Genomic DNA, 22,387 nt, shown 5'->3' on the forward strand with positions numbered 1-22,387 from the left:
GAACGGGGGTCACAGACGGCGTATTCTTGTCAAATACGGTGCAAGATAACGGCTTACCGGCGACAGAGAAGCCCGACTCCAGGTCCAATAATTTCCTCTATGTTGATTTCATGACTGCCCAGTAGTACCTGAACAGCCAAGCCGTGGCGGCACACAGGTATGTGACGTGTCAGAGGAGAAACGAGCCATCCAAGGTGCCTCTTGCCTAGGGCCCCCAGAGTGTCTTGAAACAGCTCTGCCAGACAGCGGACGCTCAATCTACTTTTAAGTAGAGTACGGTGTTATGACTCATTTTCTTTATAGTTCCTCATAAATCTTTTGTGGTAGGATAACTGTTTCCATGTAAATCTTTTGTGTGTTGGAAACAAGTTTCATTTAAGTGGTACTGAAAGCCATGAGTGGCTGTAGGTCTATCTCATTGGTATTTGGAGCTGGTTGGCATGTAAAGCCTTGAATGGTATTGTAGAGCAGTTCCATGCAATCCTGATAAAAAATTATAAAGAATTGACAAAGAGAAAGAAAAAAAGAGGAAAAAAGGAGATTGTAAGAGGGTGGAGGAGTACTAGATAATCCTCATAGAATAAGTGTTTCACTAGCAAGGACCACGCCACAACATTATGTTGTTGTTTGTTTAATGTTTGTCTAATGTTGTAATTCCGGAGGTGATAGGTTGGTCTGGGAGGATGTACTGGAGATCGGGTAGAGGGAGACTCCTTGTGGGGGTTCTGTCTCAGGTGTTTTTTCCACCTGAGCTGATTACAGGCCCACCAGAAGATACTTAGAGTGAGACATGGGAGAAGTAAGCACCAGATTGAATAAGAAAAGATGAGAGGAGAAAGGAAAACAGGATGAGGGAATGTTGGTGGGTATATGGTAGGGACGATGATGGATGAAGGGAAGGGAAAGAGAGGGTGGGTTGAGAAATCTGATACAAACGGAGCAGGATGGGTTGACCAGGTAGTGTCTGCCAAGTTAACACATTAACTTCATTTATTGCAAAACAAATTTTATATTTGATATAATGATACATAATTATATATTAAGTTAATATAATACATTATTGTACACCATAATAAAATGGGCATATGTCTGGGAAATACATAGAATAAGTGCATAAAGAATAAACTTTGTGGTGGCTCATTCAGTTTCTAGTATACATATTTGTGTACACCGCCCCGTATACTAAATGGGTACGTTATTCAAAACAAATGTGTCATACAAACCACCTGGGTGAATGAGTGAGGTAGTGTGTGCTTGATAAGATCCAACCATACTTGTATGGAAAGATTAGTGTGACTGTGAATTTTGTGTTAATGATAAGCTCATTGAAGGTGTAAGCACATCTGTTGTCGTGAGTCAGTTCAAATATGGGGAACAAAACAGGGAAATTAAACCTTTACACAACCCTCTTTCAGGTCCTGCTAAAATAGTGATAGGAAACTGGGGAAGGAAATGTGGTTGAGGATGTTCCACTTTGACACCATATCACCCTGGGGTTTTTCCCGATAATAGGCACAGATTGGTTAAGAAGATGTAGAGTACTGTAAGTAAGTAAGTAAGTAAATTTATTTATATGGCACTTCTCACAGAGAGGACTCACAAAGTGCTTCACAAGATAAAATACAAAAAATACAATAACAGAAACAATGCAAAATACACAAAAACAAATAAAAAGTAAAGTGCAGCGAAATACAGAGATGATACAATGGACAATTAATGGAACGCAAGCCTAAACAGATGTGTTTTTAACTGCTTTTTAAAAATGTCCACGGAAGAGGTCGCTCTCAGCTCATGAGGTAGTGCATTCCACCATTTCGGTGCAACAGCCTTAAAGGCTCTATCACCTTTCGTCTTTAATTTTGTGTGAGGGACAGTAAGTAGGTGGCCTTCAGCGGACCGCAGTGACCTGACAGGACAGTGAAAGGACACCAGATCCGTGAAGTATGCAGGTGCTTGACCATGGAGGGCTCTGTAAGTGATGGTTAGAATCTTGTGCTGGATCCTGAAATTAACAGGGAGCCAGTGCAGGGATGCCAGGACTGGAGTGATGTGAGTGAACTTATGAGATCTGGACAGAAGCCTGGCGGCAGCGTTCTGGACCAGCTGGAGGCGGTCTAATGAAGTTTTATTTAGACAGGTGAAAAGAGAATTTCAGTAATCCAGACGTGAGGAAATAAAAGCATGGATGATCATTTCTAGCTCGGAATAAGTTAACATGGATCTGAGTTTGGAAATGTTTTTGAGGCGGAAAAAGCAGGAGCGAGTGACAGTTTTGATGTGGTCATCGAAGAGCATGGCCTAATCCTGAGCAGCTGGCCACTTTAGATGCTGAGGCATCAGGTGCAATAATTAAAATCTCAGTTTTAGCTGCGTTCAACTGAAGGGAGTTAGAAGACATCCAGTCCTTAATTACATTCATACAATCGTACAGTGAGTCAATTCCATCGGTCCTATCAGGGTTAAAAGAAAAATATAACTGGAGGTCATCTGCATACATATGATATGAGATACCTTCAAAATTGCTGATGACATCTCTGCGAGGGAGCATGTATAGCGTAAAGAGGATAGGCCCAAGCACTGAACCTTGGGGCACCCCACAAGAAAGGGAGGCAAACTCTGATTTATGAGAGCCAACAGCCACAGAAAAGGATCGATCAGACAAATAGGATTTAAACCAATGAAGAGCGGTCCCTGAGATTCCTACCCTGTCCCTCAGCCTGTCTAAAAGGATGTGGTGATCAACAGTGTCAAAGGCTGCACTGAGATCAAGCAGAACCAGGATAGTGGATTTACCAGCATTGGAGGCCATCATGATGTCATTGGAGACCCTGAGAAGAGCAGTTTCTGTGGAATGTAACTGACGATAACCGGACTGAAATTTATCTAAGATACTGTAACTGTTCAACGCTGTCACCAACTGGTTTGCAACTGCTTTTTCTAGAATCTTAGATACAAAGGGCAGGTGAAATGGGCCGGTAGTTACTAAGAACATCGGGGTCCAGATTGGGCTTTTTGAGAAGCGGCTGAACAACCGCTTGCTTGAAATGGGACAGGACACGACCAGAAACCAGTGAGCTATTGATTATGGAGAGCAGAGATGGACCAATAGTGCTGAAAACATTTTTCAGCAAAGTTGTGGGCAGGATATCCAGCGGACTAGAAGAGATCTTCATAGTGCACACAAGATCTGCTAAGTCTTGTAAGGAGACAGGTGAGAAATTGTCAATAATTGACTGTTGTTTGGGAGGATCAGGAAGGGAGGAGGAGGAGGGTGTTATACTGGCCTTGACACTGGCAACCTTATTCACAAAATACATTAAAAATTGCTACAGTCCCCATCAGAGGACACAGGTAGAGCAGGCGGTTGCGCACCAGTAATGCTACTTATAGTGTCAAAAATGACCCTGGGATTTCTCTTGTTGGAGATGATGAGATTTTTAAAATAAGAGGCTCTGGCTACCCTAACAACAGAATTGAATTCAGCTAACAGTTCTTTAAAATAAAGACGATGTACATGAAGCTTGCTTGATTTCCACAAGCGCTCAGCTCTCCGACATTTACGACGAAGGCAGCGGATGTCGTCGTTCAGCCAGGGAGTGGGATTAGCTGCGGGGATAGTTCGAGGCTTTAAAGGAGCAATCTTATCAAGAATAGCAGAGCAGTGTGAGTTGCTATAAATTAAGAGCCGAGGTGACGGAGGACGCCGACTCAAGCAGGAAGTGGAAGGCGGCAAAACTCTGTGTGATGACTGTTAGAAGAAAATGAGCAGGGAAGGAAAGTAGGGAAGAAAATTATGGATTGGCAAGCTTTTCAAAAATGGGAAAGGGAAGCTGAACTAAGCTAAGCTCAGTGGCAGGTTTAATGTTACAACAAGAAATGAAAGATGAGAATAGGTGTGAAAGACAGACAAACAGAAACGCAGGGCAAGAGATGGGGCTCTGCCTCTGCCATGTGTTCTCACTGCTCCTGGAGCCCCTCCTTGTCAAGAGGCACATGGACAAGGTATCATTGTACTCTGACCCTTCTACCCTCCATCTGAAATCCAAAGAGACAAAGACTATTTGTGCCTCTAACAGGAGTGTCTTTTTCCACTAGCACCATCTTTTGATCATTGGTTGCAGAGCCAAGGGGACAAAGGGGGCGTGCTCCAAATGCCCATGATGGTTTTTCCCAACCCCTAGCCACAACCATGGCAGCCAGGAGGTGAAGGAGGTTGCAGAGGAATTGCCTGACCCACGAAATACTGGAGGTATGAAATAGGTCATAGCAGCACAGCAGTTAATGGCCAACCCTACAGGAAGTGGCTGTCTGTCGCAGATGTTTCAAGCTCTGATGGGCCAACATTCAACCTGCCAACTGGTCCACCAGCCCATCAGTTGGATCAAGGAATTTTACCATGATGCTGGACAGGTTGTATGAGGCGGTGTGTACCACTTTTCCCTTGAGGGTCTGCTGACCTGAAATCCACAACACCAAGCAGAGGGAAGGAGCTGCGTCATGGCTGACTGTATTGGCTGGGAAACTGAGCCCATTGCAGCTGTCTGGACACATCAAGATCAGGGGAACTCCTGGCCACATGCACCACCTCACGGGCCCTCTGTTCATTCTCCAAGATTGCTGTTGATGCAGCCATAGCAGGCAGTAGAGGCACAATTACACTTATGTTATTGACTGCTGAAAAAGAGGCATTGCTGTGAACAGTGCCTGATACCTTGTGGGCTTGAAGTTAGTTTGATGTTGGAAATATAAAGGGTGCAACTCTTGTTGTCCAGACAAAGGCAACTAATAGACCATGCAAAAGACAATACCCACTCAGCCCTGAGGCTATTCAAGGAATGGCTCTTGTCATTTAATCACTCATAGGATCAAGGTGCCATTTTGTAATGCCCTAATTCATCATGTAACACCTCTATCCTGCCTGTAAAGAAACCTGTTCAAGACCTCATGGTTGTAAATGAACACCCTCCCCACTGTACCAAATGTAGCAACACTTTACCCAGGTGCCAGCAGACTCCTGTTGGTTTTCTGTTATAGATTCGGCATGCATATTTTAGCATTCCCATTGACCCTGACTCACAGTTCTGCTTTTTCTTTCATGTTCAATGCTAAATGTTACGCCTCAACCAGAATGCCACGGGGCTTTGCCTCTAATCTGACTTTGTTCGCATCGGCTGTGGTAGAAAACCAATTGCACTGGCAGCCAATGCATGATAGCACACTTTTTTCAGTATGTTGATAATCTCTCAGTGTGTTCCACCACACAAGCTGACACAGTATCTCTGCTCTGCTTTTTGGCCATAAAATGGTCTCAAAAGACAAGCTGCAGCTTGTTGCTCAATCAGTGCGTTATTTTGGCCATGTTATCGACAAGGAAAGGTCATAAATTGGGTCCTGACCACATCCAGGCTATCTTGGATGTTTCAAAACCACGCAAAAAGAAAAAAATGATGTCCTTTGTGGACTTAATAGGCTGTTGCTGTCCATGAATTTGTGATTTCGCGGAAAACTCCCAACCCCTGTATGACATCACTTATGGGGGAGACATTTGGACTTCTACAGGCAGAAAGTGCTCACCTGATTCCAGCAAGGCTATTACACTGGCAAAATGTGTTACTAACTGTGTCTAATATCACCTTGAGGTATTGTACTGTCCATAACCCATGGAAAGCTGGGCATGTAACACTACTTGTATAGAGAGAATTTCACAATTAGATTCAAGATTCAGCATAACAAGGTTTCAGTTACCCCTTTGTTCTTTGTTTTTTTTTTTCTGTTTCATTCCAGTACCAGAGGAAATGGTTACAGTGCTGTGCTACGGCCATAGTTTGGGACTGTCATGAAGGCCAGAGCTTGTACAAGAAGGGAATACAGCGCCATCTTCCTCGTTCTGGCCGTGGCTGTCTTAATCTTAGTGCTGTGTAACATGGCAGTTCTGGAGGTGAGAACCTGTTTTTAGTGGGATCACTTGAATGATGGATCCTATTTGAAATGATTAATGTTGGTCAGGTTTCAGGGTATAGTTTATAAATATGTGTTTCACTGTGACTCAGGATAAGAGTAATGTTCTTCACTGTAAATAAATGCAGTTTGAGTGAAATGTTATTTTTCCTCTCAGTCCTGCATTGTGAATTGCTGACAGCAGCAGCTCCTCTAGTTAGAGGATTAGGCTGACAATATTTTACACTTCCCATCTCCTGACAAGACCAAAATCATCAATGTGTTCCATTCTACTTTTCCCATCAGAGATTTCTGTATTTCTGTTTTTCTCTGTGCTCTTTTCAGTGGTTTGAGTTGGGCAGGGCTCAGTCTGAACAATCTGATGCCATTTACTCACATGCACCAATCGTGCACATAAATAAATCAACATTTGAATCAAAATCTGATGACAGTTGGTGAATGTCAATCAGATCTGATCAAAAAAGGTTTTTTTTTCACTGTTTGGTCATTAATATTTGATATTGAAGAGAAATACATAAGAGTTGAAGCCAGGTTTTCAGGGCCTTTAATGACTCACTATCATGTGGTCAATTGTTATAGAGCTCAAAGTCAAGATCTTCTGGTGACATTTTTTTAAGTACAGTACAAGTCTAAAGTTACCTAAAATCTTTCTGAATATTGTCAGCAATATCAAAGCAGCTTCAGGTCAAATACTCACACACTCACATCAAAAAGAAACTGGAGTGGATTGCAAAACTAACACAATTATGAAAACTGCTTCTGACCGAGGGCGTAGGTTTGATTTTCACATTGGTAGGGACATAAAAGTGTTCCATGGCGGCGACCTGTACGTTGATGATTTTTTAATGCAATTTCACGTCATGTGAAACTGATCACTGCTTTATAATGCATACAAAACATACTGTATGTTTTACAATTGTGTAATTCATTAAACAACATCTGAATGTATATAGGCTAAAGAACAGCCATAATGTCAACACAAGTTAGTCAGCTTCATCATGTTAAACATAAATAAAATAAATCAACAAAAATGTAAATGCTCCAAAATCATTATAATACAACTGTGTGCAAAATGTTGCACTTACACCCAATATCTATTACATAAATATGACTCAGTGTTGGTGTTTTTACTGGGAGCAGCGGATCTCTATTCTCCTAAGTCTCTCCTTCACACACCATGGATGCTGAAGACTGTCACTGAAGGAGCTATTATTTATAGTGTTTACACTTTATTTATTCAGACTGTTTCTATCATGTCATCTTATTACAAACATTAATTTGAACTGTGTCATCACTACATGACATCTATGATTGCTGATGGAGCATGTGAAGTGGAATTTCATGTTCTCTGGCATATAATATTGATCTAATAGTTGCCAAACTTAGCTCAGCTCGTATTAGCCCGTTAGCATCTCATTATCTAGCAAAGAGTTGCCAAGGAACGCCATTCAGTTAGCCTAACATCAGCAGGTGAATACAGAAGGGACTGAATATTGGTAGGGACGTGTCCCTACCGTCCCTACCCAGTCCTACGCCTATGCTTCTGACCATAGATTCAATATTAATAAATGTTTTTATTTTTATTTTTTTAATATAACAAAGTCTGAGTAAAAGATCCTGCACACTTTAGTCCTGTTTTCACCAAAAATTTTCAGTATGGTACCTTTGGAACCAAAAATAGCCTTCAGACATGGTACCTAGACCCTAGCATTTCCACCTTTAAATGTTGGCGGGGTTGTTGTCACTCACTGCTCTGTCCAGTACTCACTGTATTTCCTTATTATTGGTGACAAAGATGGAAGTCTGTGCCTCGTTTGTTGTCCACAAAACGAGGCTGCAGTCCAACAAACTCTGAATAGGGCTGTCAATCAATTAAAAAAAATTAACTAATTAATCGCACAATTTTCTGTAATTAATCGCAATAGATTGCGCGATAGATTGATTGTGTTTAATCACATTTTGCTACTTAAGACTGAAGCTTGTAACGAATATTTATTTATGCAAAATCATGAAGTTGATGCAGAATAAACACAAATAATGTATATTTAAATTCAAAGGAGAGAGAGAGAGAGAGAGAGAGAGAGAACACAGACACATACAGGACAGGGAGGGAGGGAGAGAGGGAGGGAAACACACACTCACAAGAAACAGAGAGAAACAGGGAGAGAGAAACAGCACACACACATAACTGGGAGGAGAAACAAGAAAGAAATGACTTACCTGCAAGGGTCAAGTAGTTCCTCCAGCTTTTGCAGTTTGGCAAGCTCCTGGTCAGTCAACATGGCAACCTTGCTGTTTTTGTGCGCCAGGGTGGTCGTCCGCGGAGATTTGTTTCTCTTGATCTGCTTGACCATTTCTATGATGGAATTCCATCTTGTTGGAACATCCTGAGCGAGTGATTCTTCTTTATGTCCGTGTGCAATTTGCTGTTCCATTAATTCCTGAGCATTCGATGGACTATGCTTAAAGTGCCTGACAACCTTGCAACATTTGGCCAGAGCACTTTCAGATCCACTGTCGTTAAGGGAAACTGTGACCGTTCTTTGCAGAATGTGGGCCGTGCAGGGCAGATGTTCAAATGCACTTCTACTGTGCTAGTTAGCTGTCAGTTTTTAGCTATCCAAGTAACCAAGGAATTGGTCAATTTTTCACTCACAGGTTTCGTTATTCGCCCACGAGCACCACACTCCTGCAGCGTGGACTGGTGAGGCCCCGTAGAGGTGGATTCAGCAGGGTGTTTTGCTCTCAGGTAATACGCCAGTGATTACTTCTGTGGTAACTTAATTCGGCTTTGCAAATTGTGCAAGTTACCCTCGTTTTGTCCAACGAGCTGCCAGGCAACTTCTTAAAGTGAAACGTCCTTATCCATCTTTGCGCTGTCGGGTCTTTGCAACTGTCCTTTAGCCATGATAGTGCGGTTTGGCTGCTCATGTGATCAAAGATTATGGGTCAGCGGCCACAGGAATTAAACTAAACTGCATTAGTTGTGTTCATTTTTTTTAATGCGTTAAATGTTTTATATTAATCTCCTAAATTAACAAGTTAATTTTGACAGCACTAATTCTGAACAAAATAAAACAGGCTGCAGTGAGAATCTCTCTTAACAGGATATTCAAAAATAGCGGGTTTGTGCACTTAGTCCTTCTCAGGCAAGCTCGGGGGTTAAGCGTTGCCATAGCTCGACGCTATGTGCCCCTTTTTTTTTCCCTGACTGAGGATTGGGATATTTGCAGATATGTAGATATATGCGGCCAAAATCAATACATATAAACACTTGAAGATCCCCTCAATACTAAAAGTGTCTGTCATATAAAAACTTAAGTAATGGTCCATGTTGTCATGTGGAATAATTAAGGTGTGTTGATTGAGTCACTTCGGCAGCTCGTGCATTGAGTAACATTACAAGTTGTGTTATGTTGTTCCACCTTAAAATCCCAGCAGTTGGCCCAGTGAATGAAGTTATTTTTTTCTCCGACTCTGGCTGCTGCATGAGGCAGCAAAATGTCCTTAAATTAATTTTATAGTTACATTCCATTAATAAATTCTCCACGATATGAACAGTGGCTTCTGCCTCAGAACCAGCCACAACTTGGCCCTGAGCAGAGTGACCGTCCGCTTTTGACCAATCAATGGACTACAGTGTTCACAGCTCCACCTTTTAGTACCAGATCTGTGTACTTGGTACCCTAACAGAAGGGGTACCAAAAATGGTAACGGTACAGAACGGTTCCATTGGTACCATCCACAACTTTTCATAGTGGAAACAGAAAAAAACAGTTCATCTTATTAAAGATTTTTATTGTATAAACACAGCAATATGAAAAAAAGTAACCCAACACTCTGACAATCTTGTTTTGACATCATGACATCACTGGGTGTGGTTACAGATAACATAACCAACAACACATACTTCCGAGCACAGTCGTTCCTCCTTCATCATCAGCTTCATTTTACCTTCTCCTCCACTGTGATCTGTAAAGATTAATGAGAGAAAAATCAATGAAGTTTAATGGTTTTTACCTGGATTCTCTTCATCAGTGGAGTTTGTGAAAATATTGTTTTGCACTTTGAGTGTGGCTCAGTCCATTGTGTATGCAACAAAATCCAATGCATCTTTTGGCCATGAAAATCTTCCTCTGTCAAGGGCTTCTGGGCAAATGAAATAAAATACACCAAAACATGAACTTTAGTGAACAAGACCTGCAATGCACACACACACACACACACACACACAACCTTTGAATTTGAATAGCATAAAAAAATGCATTCTCTCCATGGCTCAATAACCAACAACAGAGTAAGGGCCACAGGGGAAGTTGGGAAAGGTAGAGATTCCTCCAGCTAACAGATCAACTGTTCTTATCAATCCCCCAAATATACTCAGTCACTTTGAGCTTGGGCCTTCTTGACCCTTTTGCTTTCATTAGTAAATTAGCTTGCATTTGCATTTGTTTGATGCGTCTTTGTCACCATCTCTCTCTTGACCCCCTGCCAGTTTCAGGATATAATGAAGTCCATCATCGTCCCAAAAGTTTCCACTGATCCTGACATGAATCACAGCTTCTGCACCTTCCAGCCACTCTCCCCTGAGGACACTCTGGAGGAACGCCTCCTACTAGACTCCATTGCTTGGCCTGAAACTCCACCTTTGCCAGCTCCTGTTTCCCTGGAGAATACCAGTGATCCAGCTCACAGCACCTTCACCATTCTTCCAAGGAGGGGAGGAGGACAGTGGCATGTAGGGGATCAGCTGGAGGTCATGATAAAAATGTCTGACTTCCATGGTCGTCCCAAGAAGTATGGGGGGGACTTCTTACTCGCCCGGCTCCACAACCTGAAGCTTGGTGCAGGTGTAGCTGGGCAAGTGTTGGATCATCTCAATGGGAGCTACTCTGCTGTGTTCTCTTTACTCTGGGAAGGAGACGCACAGGTTGAGGTGATGCTAAATACTATTATGTTAAATGTGGTTGTACTGCAGGTGTGTAATCTACCTTCTACGATGGCATTGAGGGTCAAAACACAATGACATTTCAGAACACGTAAAGAAAACAACAAAAACAACATAATTTTCCAAAGCATTTCCTAAAATAAAACAACATTTTGGAAAATACTTCGGCATTTCAAAAACTAAACATTTCACCAAACACTTCCCAAAACACTACAACAATTCAAAATACAAAATGTTTCCCAAAACACTACAACATTTAAGAAAACAAAACATTTGGTGAGACTCAAATTAGAAAAGGTAGGTACTATTGGAGAATATGCTGCTGCGCAAAAGGAGAAAGGGTGAGAGACTCAGCAGCAGAACTGTGGACTGTGACTATCCTGTGCAGTATGCATGGAAATTAGGTACAATATAATATATTGGAATATATCTCTTGTTTTTACCCTGATGGCATGATTAAGTTGCTGAATTTGTCACTAGTAGAGTTTATCTAATGCTCCAGGCCTGTGAGAGGCAGCAATGTGCCACAAGGTATCCAGTCCACAGGAAATCAAACAGAAGAAGAATTACTTACATTTGTCACAGACTGACTGACAGTGTTTCCAATCCACATCAAGGAGTCCTTGTCCAATAGTAATAATAATAGTAATAATAATAGCTTATATTTATATTGCGCCTTTCAAGAGACCCAAGGACGCTTTACAGAAAAATAAAAAAACAAAGAACAAAACAAAACAAAACAGATAAACAAACAAAACAAGACAGAGCAAGATAAACAGACTAGCTGCCAAAGGCCTGTGTGAATAAGTGTCTTTTCAGCGCAGACTTGAAAGTGTCCAGAGATGGAGCAAGGCGAATCTCCATAGGGAGAGTTCCAGAGGGTGGAGGCCACCACACTGAAGGCTCTATCCCCAAAGGTCTGCCTGTTGGTGCAGGGGATGGAGAGGAGGCCTGAGTCAGAGGACCTCAGGTTCCGTGATGGGGTACACTTGTGGAGAAGGTCCGATAGGTACGGTGGAGCGAGGTTGTGGAGCTATTTGTATGCAAGTAGAAGAAGTTTGTAGGTTAGGCAGAACTTAACTGGAAGCCAGTGCAGGTGAATGAGGATGGGGGTGATGTGCTGCCAAGGCTTAATGCGGGTAAGCACCCTGGCAGCTGAGTTTTGCACCTACTGGAGCCTATCGAGAGCTTTATTGGGGACCCTGAACAGGACGTTGCAATAATCCAGCTGGGATGTGATGAAGGCATGGATCAGGGTCTCAGCCACAGAGGAGAGTGAAAGGCGGAGTCTGGAAATGTTTTTTAGGTGAAAAAAGGCAGATTTGGTTACAGATTTGATGTGTGACTCGTATGAAAGAGTAGAGTCCAGGATGACGCCCAGGTTGCGTGCCTCTAACTTCCTTTCCCAGTGTGAGTCTCACCAAATGTTTGGTTTTCTGATATTGTTGTTTTTTTTCCCCGTTAAAGGGTTTTTTTGGGGAGTTTTTCCTTATCCGCTGTGAGGGTCTTAAGGACAGAGGGATGTCGTATGCTGTAAAGCCCTGTGAGGCAAATTGTGATTTGTGATATTGGGCTTTATAAATAAAATTGATTGATTGATTGATTGATTGATTGATTGATAGTGTTTTGAAAAATGTTGAAGTGTTTTGTGAAATGTTGTTGTATTTTGACTCTCAGGGCCACCATAATCTTCTGTTTGATTGTTCACTAGGCTCCGTCCCCTTTAGTTACTGTCGACTGTCAGTTTATGTACAGCAGTTTGTAATAGTAACAGTGGCAGATTTAGAACTCAGATTTTAGAAATGATGCAGCTTTTTTTTCTATACAAAACTTGGGTCTCATTTGTAGCCACCGATTGTTGATTTTGTCGGCTGCAAAGTATCCCTCGCAGATTTTATCAGCTGTAGCTCGCTAGCTAGCTAATTAAACTACCCAAAGCTCTATGAGTTTGGTGAAAACAGCGACTCTAGTCACTAAGGTAACCCTGTTTTGGTGATGTGTATGATGTACATGTTGTCTAGATGTACATTTTCTGATAGTAGCACTGAGAAAGCTCCTGTGGGGAATTACTACACAGTAAATGTGCTAGTCATTAACCTGATGTGTTTTTTCTTTGTTTATAGTAATGCTAAAAATAGCAATTATATTAGAGCAGACAAAGAGTTAATTATAATAACTAATTAATTTCTTACACTTTTCCTGTCATGTTTTCAGTTTTGAAAACATGACAGGCAGTCATACTTTTTGAACATAAAACCATGTGTGCACATGTCTTTGTGTGTTTGTGTGTCACTTAACTTAAGAGCAGTTGTGGCAGAGATATCGTAGAGTGGGCGTGACATGGTAGCATAATCATTTATCCACTGTCTGCAATAACCAGCCAAGAAATTATCTCATTTAAGTTTTAGTTTGGTTTGCAGAGTTTTGCAATAGTTTTAACACGTTTAGTGGACAGAGCTCTGTCCTCAGAGCATAGGACCCAAGTATGACACTCCCTGTTGTACCAGTTGTAGTTTTTCAAGGCTAGTCCTATGTCCCTCCATTGACAGCACCTTTGACAGAGTTACAGTATCTACACTGCTCAACAAATTAAGGGAACACTTAATCATCACAGTATAACACCAAGTCAGTTAAACTTCAGGGATATCACTCTGTCCATTTAGGAAGCACAAGTGATTGTGAATCACTTTCACCTGCTTTGGTGCAAATGAAAGTGACAACATGTGCGATGGAGAGGCAAAAGCAAGACAACCCCCAAAAAGGAAATGGTTTTGCATGTGGTGGCCACAGACAGTTGCTCTCTCCTTATCCTTCCTGGCTGATTCTTCTCCAGTTTTGTGTTCTAGTGTCCTTGTCACTACTGGTAGCATGAGGCAGTACTGTAGCCCCTCAGGTTGCACAGGTCCAGCTCCTCTAGGATGGCACATCCATGCATGCCGTCACAAGAAGGTTTGCTGTGTCTCCCAGTTTAGTGTCAAGAGCACGGAGGAGATACCAGGAGACTGGTTGTTACACTAGCAGAGCTGGACAGGGCTGTAGAAGGGCATCAACCCAGCAGCAGACTGGTGTCTGTACCTTTGTGTGAGGAGAAATGGGGGGAGCACTGCTAGAGCCCTACAAAATGACCTCCAGCAGGCTGCTGGTGTGCATGTTTCTGTCCATACTGTCAGAAAACAGACTCCATTAAGTCCAGCCATTTCTGTCTAAATAAGGTAAGATAAGATAAGATAAGATAAGATACACCTTTATTGATCCCATAATTGAGAAATTTCAGTGTTACAGCAGTCAAGGGGAAAGAGTCAGATTAAAGATTTCAAAATTTAAACTTAAAAAATTAAAACTTAAAAAACTAGGCATGCAAAATAAGAACAAAAATACAAGAAACGGCGATAAATAATAACAATAATTAAAGCTGCGAGCAGCATTGGTCAGGACCTCGGACCCTCGCTGTCAGCCTCCAGCTCACGTAGACAGTGTGAATTAGCCTATTCGTAAAAGTGGAAATGTCGATAAAACAAGCAATGTCAATAGAATGCAAGGTCATTTTTGGCAATGAACCCATGATTTGGGAGTAGAACTTTCATGGCTTCTGAAAACCAAACTACTGACGACATCAGTCACTCAATCAATCAATTTTATTTATAAAGCCCAATATCACAAATCACAATTTGCCTCACAGGGCTTTAGAGCATACAACATCCCTCTCTCCTTAGGACCTTCGCAGCAGATAAGGAAAAAGGAGGGATCCCTCTTCTAGGACTACAGACGTGCAATAGATGACATACAGAACAGATCAACATAATACATTAACGGTAATCTGTATGACACAATGAGACAGAAGGGTAGACAGAGAGAGATGCAGGACAGACAGTAATGTTAATAGCTTACAACAACATTAACCCTATGGGCCCTAGGCGTTTTTGGAGTATTTTTACTGCCTTTCCTTTTAAGCTCATATCACAGTCATTATAAAGGCTACATACACATGCTATATCTTGTTTTTTTCAGGACTGGGCTAACCAGATTTGCCATCATTCCATGTCCTTCTATGTGCCTGTATTTTATATTAATTTTTATATCAATGAAAAAAACAAATCCGTGTTTCTAAATTCTTACATTTTTATATGTATCTCACCATAACAAGTTGGAAGAAGACATATTCTGCCATATATGAAGAGGGGAAACTCTCTGGAATCTGGCAATATAAGAACCATGATGGTGGGACATTCTGTCACTTCACAGCTGTCCAAAACATGTGGTTTGTGCCAGGCAGACATGATTGCCAGCATTTTTTCATTATTGCAAGAAATTCCATTGACTCATTCACAAGTCAAAAATGTGTTTTATCTGAAAGAAACATGCAATATTTACATCTAAGATCATAGAAAAATAGTCAGCCAAGTGCAATGATGTCCTCCAAGATAATATTTGCCACTTTGTTTGCAGTAAACAAAGTTTGTTGTTGTTGTTTTTCAGTTTCAGTTATATATTGGGGGGCATTTTGGGCATTGGGGGGGCACATGTCCCCCTCAATGTATATGGTGACTACAGCCCTGTCATGCATGCATAATTAGGCTACAGTTGTCTGGGTGCGCAAAGGTGAAGTGGCTGGTCTTGTCATACAAAGTTTGATGGAGTGTCAACTGGACAATATGGAGATATTTGCATCTTCAAAGCTGGACTACAAATGTGGATAGACAGGGAGAAACACATGCAAGCCTAAGACGTGGTAAGATACGATATTCCTCACTATATGAAGTGACTGATAACAAGATCTGTATAATGGATTGTGAAGAAATTCGTCAGGTTTTTATTTTGTAGACAATAAATATGGATTTATAGCATGATGGGATGACAGCAGTGTGTGGTCCTGCACTTTCATGTGATATGTGTGGCATTTCTGTGCGAGCCTGCATTCACGAGTAATCCATCCAAGAGTAATGTGTGTGCAGAGCTATATGAAAGCTCTGTTATTCATGATTTTAGTGTAACTTTATCATTGTTTTTCACTATGAAAACATTGGACTACCAACAAGTGAACAAAAGAACAGGTGTGAATTTGGTCGCACTATGCGTCGTTCGGGCCCATAGGGTTAATGAAAGTAATAATATCATAATTATAATTCTGGCTACTGTGGTACAATATGTTGAAAGTATATTTTAAATTCGATAGTATATGTATGTGACAATTATATGTGTGCAGCAGCACAAGCACACATGTCACACCATGCAGGCATGTGTGCGAGTTTGAAGCTGATTTGATAAACGGTGTAGGAGAAGAAGACTTTTTTGAAGAAAGAGCAATTTTGAGGCGAAATCTTACTTTGAAAGGGCAAATAGCTCACTTCCTGTTGGAGTTAGTTCAGGGGTGTGAGCACATGATTTGTAGGTCTCGATGAGAAAAACAAGCCAGTTTTGGTTTGATCTTTCTACCACATTCCTACAGGCGGCAGCAGCCATTTTAGTGTGTCTAGGTGGCGCTAGAGAGCCCATTTTGGCACTTTTGGGGTTCATTTTTTCATTGTATCAAATTGTTTGCCAGTCCTGACATGTGTGCCAATTTTGGTGAGTTTTTGAGCATGTTTAGGGGGTCAACTGAGTTTTTTCCACATCAATGGGCCCCCATGTCATGCAGTAGGTGCCCTTTTTTCCTTTTCACCCTTGCCCTACAAACATCCTAAGTCCACCACTGACAGAGAGAGACAAGTTAAAGAGCAGGCAGATCGAGGTGGCTTTCAGCTCCTCCCTCGTATTCCCAAACCGTAGGTCCGATCGTCAATCTGAACATACCACAAGAGAGATACACTCATTCCGAACGCATAGATATAGGTTTCATGTTTGTTGAGTCAAAAATGCGATCTTCGTCGCAAGTTGAAGATGTCTAGCTCACAGCTGACACATTTGCTCATGTTACTTCAGTGGCACTAGCTCATTTCCTGTTGGATTTAGGTCAGTGGTGTCAATGAATGATTTGTAGGTCTCGAGGAGATGAAGAAGCCAGTTTTGGTTTGATCTTCCTACGACATTCCTACGGGCCGCAACAGCCATTGTAGTGTGTGTAGGTGGCGTAAAAATTGTCAAGAGGTTTTGTGACATGTTACATTGAAGAGGGCATAAAATCCAAACCGTTCGAGTAATGACAAAATTGTTCAGAGGAATTGTTTAGCAGGGCTTGGTCTGTCATGTGTGCAAGTTTGAAGCCAATACAATAGACGGTGTAGGAGGAAATATTTTTTGTGTAAGAGAATTTTTGAAAAATGACATCTTACTTTGAAAGGCCACAGAGCTCACTTCCTGTTGAATATAGGTCAAGGATGTCAGCGCATGATTTGTAGGTCTTGACGAGACGAACAAGCCAATTTTGGTTTTGTCTTTCTATGTCATTCGTACGGGTCACAGCGGGAATTTTAGTGTGTCTAGGTGGCGCAAAAATCGTTGGGAGGTTTTGTGAGACATCACCTGTAAGAGGCCATAAAATCCAAACCATTCCACTAGTGACAAAGTTATAAAGAAGATCTGATTAGGACGAGTTGATCTGTCATGTGTGCGAGTTTGAAGCCGATATGATAAACGGTGTAGGAGAACATGATTTCTGAAGAAAAAGTGGTTTTGAGGCGAAATCTTACTTTGGAAGGGTAAATACCTCACTTCCTGTTGGTTTAGGTCAGGAGTATCAGCGCGTGATTTGTAGGTCTCAAAGAGACGAACAAGCCAGTTTTGGTTTGATCTTTCTACGTCATTCCTACAAGCCGCAGCAGTCATTTTAGTGTGTCTAGGTGGCGCTAGAGAGGCCATTTTGGCACTTTGACAGTTAATTACTTCATTTTAATAATAATAATAATGAGCAGCAGAAGTGAATGAAAATGAGCAGTGGATAAAGTCTGCACAGGCCTGTAATATTAGCGTGCACTGTGGCTCGTCGTAACTACCTTATGCCACTGTTTTCAATGCATACTATTTCTCTTACTACAGCCCCATTCACACCACTTAAAGTATGGAGAAATCCAAAGGTTGACGGACCTGCAATTCCTGGTTACAGTTGCTTAGCTATGATTGGACAGTCACTATTTTGGGGAGTGGTTTAGTGAATTTAGACAGTTTTCGAGAGATTGTCATTTGAAAATGAATCTGGCTTCATAAGACATCTTAAGAGATCTTTATAACTGTCTCTGAAAAGACTCCTTTGATTTATATGTGTTTTCACCTATTGCTGATTCACCTTCCCACAAGGGGTGAAAGTGCCAGAGTGAAACTGCAGGCTACCTTACTAAACCACGCCCACTTTACCTGCCCAGGAAAGACCATAAATTGTTCGTTCACCCATCTCTCACTCTTTGCTCGCCTTCACTCTGCAGCCTTGTGTGTCCGGTGTTTGATGTGTGCGTCTTCACAGTTAACGTGAGTCTCAGTTTATCAGTCTGGTTACTCTTGATGCTATTGCAGGTAGTTTGCTTCTTGTGCACTTATTTATTTATTTATTTTAAGGTTTAGTGATCGGGGACAATGCACATTAATAAAGCATTTTTTAAACATGCCAGAATTAGCCAAAAGGCTATTTTACATCTGATGTCCCTGAACTGATGTTGAATAGACACCCTAAAAGAATATAAAAAATTTAGTTATAAGCATACAAATAATACATTAAAGAATAAGAACACTAAATCTTAATAAAGATTAAAATACAGAGAACAATGCAAAAATTCATACATACACATGCATGCTAACAGAGACTCAGCTCAAACAGCAGACAGTTGCAACAGACAAAAAACAACACTGAGTAGTAGCACCAACATCAACAGTGATTACACATTCCACATAACACATTAACAAACTAACAGGCCACAAGCAAGCAGGACATAGAGAATAAACACATTATAAAAAGCCATGCACAAAAAGCAACCTCACAAGCAAGCAGGACATAGAGAATAAACACATTATAAAAAGCCATGCTCAAAAAGCAACAATGCAAGACAATTAGTAAAGTGACAGACAACATGACATGACAGATGGCATCAAAAAGCAGCGGCAGGCAGAGCAGCAAACATGGAGAAAATTTAAGCACTAAAATTTAATGTTGACAGCTTTGACCACTAATCAACCACTTTTTTAAAAAGACGTTTAAAAGAAGCATAATTTGATAAATTTCTAATGTGAGTTGGGATGGAGTTCCACTCACGAGCAGCCCTGATTGAAAATGCAGATTGGCTAAAAGCACTTTTTCTAAACGGGACAACACAGACTCCTCTAGCTGCACTCCATGTGGATGTTGATGCCATTTTTATAAACTGGCTCAATACAGGTGGAGCAAGTCCATGTATGATTTTGTACATAAGACAAAGTGTGAATACTTAATCAGGTTTTCCCAGTGTAGCAGCTTGTATTTCAATAAGATATGGCAGTGATGATAGTTGTTGGATTTCCTGTCCAGCACTTTGAGAGTTTTTTTAATATAGAGAAAGTAGTGATTTGAGAGCAGTGTTGCTAGCTTGAGACCAGGTTGTGAGACAATATGTTATGTGGGAGAAGATCATTGTGTGCATGTACATTAGTGCAGCCTTTGTTGACATGCAACTGCGGACTTATCTAAAATTTGCCAAGTTGAATTTAATGCACTTGGTAACCTTTTTGATATGTTCTTTAAAAGTGAGATACTTCTGCCTGATATCCTTTATTTCCAGACATGTGCCACGGACCATGTGAATTGTTTGAATTCAAGTTGAATTGATTGAATAGTGAAAATAGAATATCAGCTTCAATAGGATTTGTTTCATTAGTTTGTTTGATTGTCACTGCTTGTCCGATCACCAAGTGTCGGAGACGCCCTGTATGTAGATCAGCCAAATCCCTCTCCCCGTGTGATGTTGAGGGTAGTCCCAGTCTTCCTGTCCAATAGCCGTCATAGGCTGAGGACGTATGCCATACTTGATGATGGCTCGGAAAGAACGATTATTCTGGCCTCAGCGGCGACTCAGCTCCAACTTAAAGGACCCAAAGAGATCTTGAATCTCAGACTGTGCGCCATGAAGTGATTCCCATAAGCGGCAAAACAGTTTCCCTCTGCATCTCCCCAGTCAACCAAAAGAACACCAAGTTGCCCATAGTCGATGCCTTTACTGCTCCTGTCCTCAACTAGGCTGAGCATTCCTGTCCTGCCGCTGCCCTGCAGAGGGAGTATTCCCACTTACAAGGCTTACCCTTACCGGACTTTGTCCATGCCCAGCCACTTATCCTGATCGGCTCAGATCATTCCCACTTGTTGGTGCCCAAGCAGCCTGTCCGCATCGGGCCATATGGGGGACCCCTCACTGTCCACACTGCCTTAGGTTGGGCGGTTCAAGGCCCAGCCAATGCCTTGCCTTCCCCTCCAACCTCCAGTGCACAATCCTTGTTCACTCTCTGTAACACTGTATCCTGTCCTGCTACTGCGGATTTGATGGAGATTGTGCAGCGACTGTGGAGAATGAACTCCTTCCCAAACCGCAAAGACCACCACCAAGGAAGTTACACGATCCAAACAGGATCAGTATTGCCTGGAGTTGCTTGAGATAAAAACCGGTGTCCAAGAGGTGGGTGGAGTGTCTCCATTTGCTATCAGAGCACCTAACAGTCCACGATTGACCTCTTCAATCTGTACTCTCTTGCCATGGTTGTGGTGAACAGAGCGCCGTTTGAAGAAAGACTTGGAGCTGATTGACATCTATAACCAGGAGATCCAGAAACTTGTGGATGCTGAGTATGTGAAGGAAGTGGATCTGAAAGATGAGCCACCAAATTCTGAATCGTGGTATGTCCCCAATCACATAATCAAGCAAGCAAGTGGAAAACATCAACTGGTGTTCAACTGCTCCTTCCAAACTCAGGGCCTGAATTTGAATCGCTGCCTTCTCCCTGGTCCAGCTTTGGGTCTCTTTCTTCTTGGCGTGCTCCTCTGTTTCCATGAGCATACTGTGGTCATTAGTGGTGATATTAAGTCTATGTTTCACTAGATCCATCTACTTCCCACTGACAAGATTCCTCTGGCGTGCTATGGTTCAGGCCACACACCCAAAAACCAATGACTGGCAGGTGTTGCCTTTTGGCACAACTTGTAGCCCTTGTTGTGCCATCTACGCCTTGCAGCACCACGCAAAAGACCATCCAGCAAGTGACGAAGAAGTCATGGAATCTGTACTGAAGGCCTTTTACGTGGACAATTGCCTGCAAAGCTTCCCCTCACCTGCCAGAGCCAAAGCCCTGCTGGACAAACTGCGTCACACACTCACACACTGTCTCAAGGAGGGTTCGAAATCCGGCAGTGGGCGGGCAACGACTCCAGTGTAGTCGAACATCTTCCTCCAGAGGCAAGATCTGTCAGCACTGAATTGTGGCTATCGCAAGCTGGCGTAGATCCCCAGGAATCCACCTTAGGCTTGAGATGGAGCTGTCTTCCTGATTGCCTGTGATACAAACACCGGGTGGTTCCCATCAAGATTCCCACATTCCGCCTCATCTACCGTGCCCTTGCCAGTCAATATGATCCCTTGGGGTGCATCCTACCCTTCACCACTAGGGCCAAAGTGCTGGTTCAGGACTTGTAGAAATCCAAACGAGGCTGGGATGACCCCATCACTCAACCTGAGCTGGCTAATCAGTGGCTGAATTGGGAGCAGGAACTGTCTGATCTCCCAAGCATCAAACTGCCTCGCTGTTATGTGTCCCCTTGTGCTGATCAAACAGATGCACAGCAAGAGTTACATGTCTTCTGTGAGGCCTCTGAGCGGGCTTATGGCACAGTTGCCTACTTGCGAGTCCATAACAGCCAGAATCACATCCATGTGGCTTTCGTCATGGCTCTAGGGTGTCGGCGAAGAGACAGTTTTCAATGCCCCGGCTGGAGCTGAGTGCTGCTTTGCTTGCCGCTCAATTGGCGACCACCCTCAAATCTGAACTTACCCTGCCATTGATCCGCACCATCTTGTGGAGCGACTCCATAACTGTCTTGACCTGGTCGAAGTCTGAGTCTTGCTTTTATAAAGTCTTTATCAGCACCTGTATTGGAGAGATCCAAGAACTCACAGACTGGGATGATTGGAGATACGTGGACAGTCAAAACAACCCAGCTGATGCCTTGACCAGAGGCAAGACATTGCGGGACTTGGCTCAACCTAACTGTTGGACAGCTGGACCACTCTTCCTTCAACAGCCAGAGACTTTCTGGCCTGTCGCTCCTGATGTCTTCCCCAGCTCACCTCCAGCAGATAGTACTGAACTGAGGAAAGCTGCCAGATGCCTCCCAGTGTCAAAGCTGGAGTAACCTCATTGCCGCTACTGAGCATACCCTGTCCGAATCTGGCAAAGCCCATACCAATGCATCAGCTGAGACCTCAGTCCTCCAACAAGCCAAGGCATCATGTTTCCCTGAAGAACTTGATGCTCTCCAGGAGGGAAGGCCTCTCCCAAGACAAAGCCGTCTCCTTTCACTCTCTCCTGAGTTGGATCCAG

At 42.4% G+C, this 22,387-nt stretch overlaps 1 protein-coding gene across 1 annotated transcript in view; it reads left to right on the forward strand.

Moving 5' to 3' along the window:
* The window catches only part of LOC125882477 (NXPE family member 3-like), a 49,189-nt gene that overhangs the window by 12,340 nt on the left and 14,462 nt on the right, over nt 1-22,387 (forward strand). Inside the window, exons 2-4 of the mRNA XM_049566182.1 lie at nt 4,096-4,249; nt 5,785-5,938; nt 10,454-10,894. Of these exons, the coding sequence (XP_049422139.1) occupies nt 5,837-5,938; nt 10,454-10,894 (543 nt within the window). The 5' untranslated portion in view covers nt 4,096-4,249; nt 5,785-5,836. The remainder of the gene's footprint in view (nt 1-4,095; nt 4,250-5,784; nt 5,939-10,453; nt 10,895-22,387) is intronic.

Source organism: Epinephelus fuscoguttatus, linkage group LG22 (genome assembly GCF_011397635.1).
Source record: "Epinephelus fuscoguttatus linkage group LG22, E.fuscoguttatus.final_Chr_v1".
In the NCBI taxonomy this organism is placed as follows: Eukaryota; Metazoa; Chordata; class Actinopteri; order Perciformes; family Serranidae; genus Epinephelus; species Epinephelus fuscoguttatus.